The sequence below is a fragment of the Balaenoptera musculus genome, chromosome 5 (assembly GCF_009873245.2).
Source record: "Balaenoptera musculus isolate JJ_BM4_2016_0621 chromosome 5, mBalMus1.pri.v3, whole genome shotgun sequence".
Taxonomy (NCBI): Eukaryota; Metazoa; Chordata; class Mammalia; order Artiodactyla; family Balaenopteridae; genus Balaenoptera; species Balaenoptera musculus.
In genome coordinates, this window is record NC_045789.1 from 126,039,710 (window position 1) to 126,047,894 (window position 8,185).

At 43.9% G+C, this 8,185-nt stretch overlaps 1 protein-coding gene across 1 annotated transcript; it reads left to right on the forward strand.

Annotated features, from left to right (window-relative positions):
* Window positions 1-295: 295 nt before the first annotated feature.
* Window positions 296-8,185, forward strand: LOC118895352. The gene is made up of 4 exons (XM_036852266.1): window positions 296-398; window positions 5,647-6,207; window positions 6,384-6,554; window positions 7,799-8,185. The coding sequence occupies exons 1-3, from the start codon at window positions 296-298 to the stop codon at window positions 6,515-6,517; spliced, it is 798 nt and encodes a 265-aa protein (XP_036708161.1). The 3' UTR covers window positions 6,518-6,554; window positions 7,799-8,185.

Here is an 8,185-nt window from a genome sequence, read left to right on the forward strand (position 1 = left end):
CACTATCTATGCGCCACTATCTATGCGTCAGCATGCCTTATGGGCCATTCTTTGGAGATACAGACTTCCCCCTCAGGGCAGCACGTCCTTCTTCTGGGGAACAACCAGGGGCTCTTAGATCCAGAGCAGGCACCTGGATGAAGATGGACCCCAGAATTTGATTCAAGGATTATTAGATCAACTACAAGGGCTAAATCCGATACAATGGATTCATGGAGGGCTCTCAGGCCTGATATCAATTGGTGTACTACTTTTATTGGTGATCGGTTTATTACCTTGTGTTGTTAGATTTGTAATGGGGCCCTTCGCTGTCTTGCGTCAGGATGTTCATGGCTTAAAACTACATTATCAAGCTTTAAAAAATAATAAAAAAGGGGGAAATGTGGTGGCCCCCAGCTGTAAGCTTATTCAGCTTTCTGCTTTCCGGAGAACTGCTTGTCTCTTTCTTGGTATGCACTCCTGACGCTGCGGTATTGAGCGTAAAAAAGGAAAATGGCTTGCGGCCAGTTTCGTTCCAGGTGCCTGCTCTGGATCTAAGAGCCCCTGGTTGTTCCCCAGAAGAAGGACGTGCTGCCCTGAGGGGGAAGTCTGTATCTCCAAAGAATGGCCCATAAGGCATGCTGACGCATAGATAGTGGCGCATAGATAGTGGTGCATAGATAGTGGCGACAGAATTATGTGGAAATACAGGGTTTACTGATTTATTGTCTAATATTCGTTCCATACTAAACCTATATATACATTCATGCTCTTTGAATAAACTTGCCTTGCAACCATCAGTTGTCTTGGCCCTTCTGACCCCATACTGGTGCTTTTCAGTTCCTTACCCCTCACCGCCAGGAACTTCTAGCTTTCTGCAGCCAGTCTGCGGCAATTTACTACCTATATTACATAGGCTGGTGTGTACTCAGAAGTCCTATTTCTCTTCCTCAATCCTCTCAGCCCCCCTCACTCCTCCCACTTATTACAACTTGCCCCTGCTGGGGAACCCATCGCTCTGGTGTCTTTTGTGGTCAAGGCTGTTCGAGGTCTGTTTTTGGTTCCATTTGCTGGTGCAATGGTGGATCCTCAAATTCTTCACAAAGGAGCCCCTTAACAAATGAAATCCTCCAGATTATTGATAATAACTTCAATCTACCTTTAGGCTAAAAGAACCCCGCTAAAAGATAAGAAACTGAAAGAAAACTGAAGGCTTACCTCTCTAGGTGTAAAGACTAGATCAAGATACTTCTATAATTAAAAAAAATGTAGACATCCTATATATGTATTGTCCTGGGAGGTAGAAGGACAGAATCAGGTCTGATGTGTGAAGGGCAGTGAATTATTAAGACTCCACTCCATGCTTTCATGCTGTTACCTTTTTCCTAAAGCAGAGAGTCCACAAACGGTCACCACCTCAAAGCTGCAAGGGTAGAGCAGTGCGGAAGCAACCAGAAATGTTAGAGAAGGAAAAGCGTTTTGGAAATTCTCCAGACACTCACACTCCACTTCATTTTTCTGTTCAATACTGGATTCCACTGTGCAGCATCCTTGCCAGGTCCTGAAACCTCCGTTGATAAACTCCTTCAATGATGGAGAGCCTCGTCACGCTAGTGAGCCTTCTTCTGTATTGCGTTAAATGCTATGATGTACCACTCCAATCCCTCTTCGCCGCACCCTCCCTGTCCCTTTTAGGAGGGAGGCATCCCTTCCCCATCCTGCTGGGTGTGTTGACAGGTGAGGCTTTCAGCTGAGTCTCTCTCCAGGAACTGTCCTCAGCCGAAGAGAGTCACTTTGCCCAACATTACACCTCTTTTCTAGGTTGAATTGATAAGAAGATACAAAGGCCTTTCCTTCTTGCCTCAACTCAGGACAGCTCTGCAGGATCATCCCATATCAAGCCCATGGGATTGGCTGAGGCCTTTGTTGAGACTGCATCACCATTCAGCTTTTCACTCTGCCCAATCCTGCTCCCTTCACTCTCCCCCCAGTTGTTGATTCCAACAGCACTTCCTGATAAACTTCCTACATAGAAATCTCCGTCTCAGAGTCAGTTTCCCAAGGAACCCAACTTGTGGTATAAAGTATAAATCTGCCTTCGTATAAAAAAGTCCACTTGTCCTAATTTTGACCTCAGAGGCTGTACTGGGTAAAGCAACTTCTGTTCTACGTGATGGCCTTTCGGATGTTTGAAGGCAGTTATTATGTGCCTGGGGCAGTCTGAGAGAAGGAAGAGGCACCAGACAATGCAATAGGACTTTAGGGCCAGAAGAATGTGGTGTCTTGGAAACCATGCCTGCATCAGAGCTGCCAAGCACAGTTAGAGATATTCCCACTCACAGGACCAGCTGGTTCCATAAACAGTTTCCCATAACCAACCTTGAAGACCGTCTGTATTCGTTTTCTATTATGCAAACAGTTCCTGCATAAAAAATACCACAAATTTAGCGGCCTTAAACAACACCCACTTACTAGCTTACCATACCATAGTCACAAGTCCAGGAGGGCTCCACTAGATTCTCTGCTTAGGGTCTCATAAAGGTAAAATCAATGTTTCAGTGGGGCTAAGATCTTATCTGAAGGGTCCTGAGGAAAAACACTCCCCCAAGCTTGTTCAGGTTGTTGGCAGAATTTAGCTTTTTGCAGTTGCAGAACTGAGCTCCTCCATTTCGTTTGCAGGACAGGCAGTCACGGACACTTTCTGCTTTTAGAGGCCGTTCTCACATAGCTCTCTCCACTCCAAACCATTTATATCCTGTACGTTTTCTCATGCAGATCTCTCTAACTTCTTCTTCCATCACCAGAGAAGGCTTTTTGCTTTTAAGGGCAAACAAGTAGCTATAGATATAATCTCACTTTAAGAAAATATGACACATGTAAAATCCAGATTTATTATGAAACACAACTGAATAGTGATCTATAATAATATCATGGGTTTTGGCAAAATTTAAAGTCAGAAGGACAGTTATCTAATCATTTCAAACAAAGATAAATTAGTGAAAACTTAAGGCGAAGTAGTAATTACCTGAAATAGGTACAAAAATAACTTCTGTAATATAAAAGATTTGTAATGGCTTTCTTTAAAAGCAGGCTATCCATGTATCCTTAAATGATACAATATGTTGCAAAACCACTTATGCACATCTGAGAATGGAAATCTATAATAGATAATAATTGAAAATTTTCATGTGCAGAATGCCAACTTCACAATTATTCTTTTTACATATTATATTTGAATACATCCTGATGCCTAAAAGTAATATATATTGTTTAAATTTTGAAAAAAAATACAGAAAAGAATACAGGAGAAGAAAAATCACTCATTTCTACTTTTCAGATGCAGTCATTTTGAAGATTTGGTGAATATGCATCCAGTTTCCTAACTGAATGCCATTAAGCTTCTATTAAACTTCATTTTAATAAATACATATTAGTTCACTGTATGAATGGACTTTAACCTACCTTAAGTATTACACTAATTTGGATATTTATACTTTTAATATATATTTGCTATGATAACATACTGGGATAAAACATCATGATCTACATTTTTTATCATTTCCTTGGGATTAATTTCTGATCAAAAAGATATAAATTTTTCAGTTTCTTGAAACTCTTGGACTCAAGGACACCAGGCAGAGTGTAGGCTAGTGGTGAGGTACCTTACTGAAACAGAAGTGTTAGGTTATGGGGCTTCCCTGGTGGCACAGTGGTTGAGAATCCGCCTGCCAATGCAGGGGACACGGGTTTGAGCCCTGGTCCGGGAAGATCGCACATAGGACCTAAGCCCGCGAGCCACAACTACTGAAGCCCGCGTGCCTAGAGCCCGTGCTCCGCAACAAGAGAAGCCGCCTCAATGAGAAGCCCACGCACCGCAACAAAGAGTAGCCCCCACTCGCCGCAACTAGAGAAAAGCCCGCACACAGCAACGAAGACCCAACGCAGCCAAAAATAAATAAATAAATGAATAAATTTATTAAAAAAAAAAAAGTGATAGGTCAAAGTCTATATATATTAAGAGATGAGACCCTCATTAATCACCCTCTTCACCCACTTGGGTCCCAGAACACTGGCAGCCAGGATTCAAGAAACTGACCCAAGAGAAATGTCTCACAACAATGACATTTGGAAATCCTACAATGAATAGCTAAATCCCATCTAATAATCCTACATTTTAAGATTAATTTATTACTCTTTATATCTGTCATCTACAACCAGTAGTACCTTACAACTCAAACTACATTTTCCAGTCTGCTCTCCATTTGTCCACCATTAGAGTATCGTACAGAATACTTTTCACTGCCTAAAATCCTCTGTGCTCTGCCTATTCAATCCCTCCTCAGGCAATCACCGATCTTTTACTGTCTGCATAGTTTTGCCTTTTCCAGAATGCCGTATAGTTGGAATTATAAATTATGTTACCTTTTCAGATTGGCTTCTTTCACTTAATGTTCCTCTATGTCTTTTCATGGCTTGACAGCTCGTTTACTTTTAGCAGTAGATAATATTCCATTGTCTGCATGTACACAGTTTATTTATCCATTCACCTACCGAAGAAGAACACCTTGGTTGCTTCCCAGTTTTGGCAATTATGAATAAAGCATCTATGAACATCTTTGTGCAGGCTTTTGTGTGAACATAAATTTTCAAGTCATTTGGTAAATACCAAGGAATGTGACTGCTGGACTGTATGGTGAAAGTATGTTTAATTCTGTACGAAACTGCCAAGCTGTCTTCCAAAGTGGCTTTACCATTTTGTATTCCCGTCAGCAATGAATCTCCACATCCTCACCAGCATGGTGTTGCCAGTGTTTGGATTTCAGCCATTCTAACGGATGTGTCGTGGTATCTCCTTGTGTTAATTTGCAATTCCCTAATGACGTATGATGTGGAGCTTCCTTTCATATCTTGTTGGCCATCTGAATATCTTCTTTGGTGAGGTGTCTGTTCAGGTCTTTTGCCCATTTGAAAAAATCAGGTTGTTCCTTTTCTTGCTGAGTTTTAAGAGTTCTGTCTATACTTTGGGTAACAGTCTTTTTTCAAATGTCTTTGGCATATATTTATTTTCTCCCCGTCTGTGGCTTGTTTTCTCATTATCATCAAGATAATCAAGCATCTTCGCAGCGGAGTTTTTAATTTTAATGAAATCCAGTTTATCAATTATTTCTCTCGTAGACTGAGCTTTTTGGTGTCATATTTAAAAAGTCATCACCATACCCAAGGTCATCGAGATTTTCTCCTGTGTTATATTCTAGCGTCAAGTATATTTTTAAAGCGAATAGCGCCCCAAACGAGAATAAAGGGTCCACACTAGGCAGGTCAGCCACCACTTCTTATTTATCGTTGTTATCTCCAAAGACTAAAACTCAGCTTGGCACATAGCAAGTAATCAATACGTATATGTTTACCTGCATGAATGAATGTAAATGGCCTTTTTAGTCAGCATTTAAATTCCCACCAATAACGGACGCCCAACTCGCCTCTCCTCCTTTTCCTGGCCTTCCGCGGAGCGGCGGGGCCTCGGAGCCCCTCAGTGCCCCCTCCACTCTTGCTCGTGGCCCTCCAGGCTGCAGGTGGTAGCTTCCTTTGCTGGGGGCGGTTCCTGGACACCGGTGTCCCTCGCCTGGAACAGCCCTGCAGCCCCGAAGGAAGAGTGAAGAGCACTAGGCGGCGTAAGAGCGCGGCTTCGGGCGGCCGGGCTGGAGGCGCTCGACGGCTCGCCGCGGGCCCCCGGGACCCTGCTAAGCGCTCGACCAAGTTGGACTGGCCGGCGGGGGGGCGCCCAGCCGTGGAAGAGGGGCACTCTGGACTGGGCCAGCCCCGGGCGGCCAACAGAGCGCCCACCTGCCCCGGTCCTGCGGCGCCAAGGTAGCCGGGCCGCCGGCCGCGGGGTTTCCGAGGTCCGCACGGCTCGGCCCGAGGGCGAAGGAGAGGGAGGGCGGTCGCTGACACCGCCGCCCTTCAGTCCCAGGTTTCTGCGCGACCGAAGCTGGCAGCCTTTTCCTTCAGCTCTCGGTTTCCCGGCGGCAGCCCGAGCCGTGCCGGAAGCGGGCGGCGCCACGGGCGCCGGGGGCGAGACCTCGCCGTGCTCTGCGCCTGTTACCTGTTGCGCGCCCTTGCCGCCGAGTCTCAAGTGGGCATGTTTCAGGTGGGCAGGTCCAGCCTCCCCAAACCTGCCGCCCGGAACCTGGAGGACCTGGACTCTGTGCAGCGCGTCCTCTTCCACAGGTCAGTGCTGGGCCGGGGGATCCGCGAAAAGACAGCCCTCCGTTCCCGGGGATGAGGGCGAGGGGAGGGGCGACCTTTCTTTCGGGCATCTTGCGGCGAAAGTCTCGTGTGGGATTCTCCTTGGGGCGGTGCTCGCCGCGGGAGGGGAGTCGGGACCTGCCCTCCGCCCTTTCCAGAATCGGACGCTCGGGATTCACCCGCTCTGGTCGCTCCGAGGCTGGCCCCGCGCGGGACGGGGTTACCCACCCCACTGCAGAGAACACCACCTTCTCTAGAAGAGATACAACAATTAAGCAAAGCTGTTTTTTAAACATCTCTAGACTTTCTCCAGGAAAATGAGCTGAGAGGTTTGTTTGGATTTGGGCTGTGAGTGGAATTAGAAGGAGGCACTTTTTAACAAACCTAAATTCTATCCACCCCCCCCGCCCCGAGCACACACTCACGTACAGTCACGCGTGCGCATCCACACACGTAACTACACAAAAGAGATTTAGGAGTGCCTCTCGGATGAGAATCCCAACTTGCCGTAAACTGCTACTGTATTAATTTATTCTGTCGAACCTTTATACTTTATGGAAAATAGACTAACAAATATTAAAGCCCATGGTAACGGTTAGAGGTTTATGGAAGAAAAAGAACTAAGAATCCACAAGGAGAGCAAATTCTATTTCCATTTTAAGATTAAGAGAGGATGGTTGAAACGCCAGGCAGTTTAATGCTGCTTTGACTCTAAGAGAGCCTGGCCTTCATAATACGTGATCTGGGAAAAACTCGCTTAGAAATATGTCAAAAGTATCTCTTGAATACATTTGTAGTGAGAAAGAGTAAGTGGCGCTTGGTAAATATCTGTCAGGGGGAGGCTTACGTGAGTTCTCTCATCTGTAAGCGTTTCAAGTGACTCTTTTAAGTCTTTGTACAAAACCATATGAGCTGTAGAAATCCTGTTCTCTTAGAAGTGTGAATAGAGAAAAAAGACATTTCTGTATTTGAAGAAAAAACAATATTTTGAAGGAAAAAAGCAATATTCAACATTTTTAGCCTATAAATAAATAGTATCCTGTTTTACTTATTCTGTTAGCCAAAGATAAGGTTGGAAATGAGAAAATTGGATAATGCTTATGGATTTAAAAGTATCAGACATGGTATTCGATTCTGAGGAAATAAAGGCATAAATGGAAAAAATGGCTTAGTACGTAAATAGAAAAAATGAACTTAGTAAGGAATGACATTTAAAGGTTTATACAATCCTGTTCTGTTGGAAGTGTGCAAGGAAGAAATCCGGTCTCTTCAATTTAAAAACTGTCTTCTGAAACCTGCAATTTTCCACAGTTGGTTTCCTTCCCCTCTCTCCCCAAGAGAGTCCCTGCCGTATACAATAAAATATTATCAAATGAGCAGCTAAAAGGGGATTCTGCTAAATTCCCAAAGACAGTTCTCCCTGCATTTGAAAAAATTACAGTCCATGAATAATCCCCCAATTTATTAACTAGAAACTCATTCACAGCATGACTTTGATAAAGCTGGGAGGGGTGTTTGTTTTAAATGCTTAAAACCCTGATGCAACAGAATTTCTTCATGTTTTAAATGTCAGGTGCCAAAGAATTCCAAACTGATTAACCCTGCAGGGTTTCAGATCCAAAGCACAAACCTGTCTGAATGAACCAGGACAAAAGAATATGTTTAAACTACAGTCTTCAAAACTGAGATGATTATTTCAGAAGTAAGCAGTGGAGCGTTTCTGGAATAAACCTGCTCAGTATATGAAAAGCTACTTTATCTGAATTACAAATAACTGTGCCCACATGCTATGGGAACCAGTGGAATCTGAAACTTAAGTGTCTTTGTCAGTATGATGGCTACAATTCTCTATTTTTAACAATATGTGAAAATCATTTTGCTTTTGCAATGCATTATTTTTGTCAGTGGTTATTTACTGTTTAATGTTTTCAAACACACTTATTAAAAAATTGGAAACATC

Bases quoted from the DNA above. Each gene is read 5' to 3' on its own strand.
- LOC118895352 (XM_036852266.1), top strand. From the start codon at position 296: ATGGGGCCCTTCGCTGTCTTGCGTCAGGATGTTCATGGCTTAAAACTA. The intron at 399-5,646 runs GTAAGCTTATTC...GAAGAGCACTAG, and splicing joins AAATGTGGTGGCCCCCAGCT to GCGGCGTAAGAGCGCGGCTT. The intron at 6,208-6,383 runs GTCAGTGCTGGG...CGCCCTTTCCAG, and splicing joins CAGCGCGTCCTCTTCCACAG to AATCGGACGCTCGGGATTCA.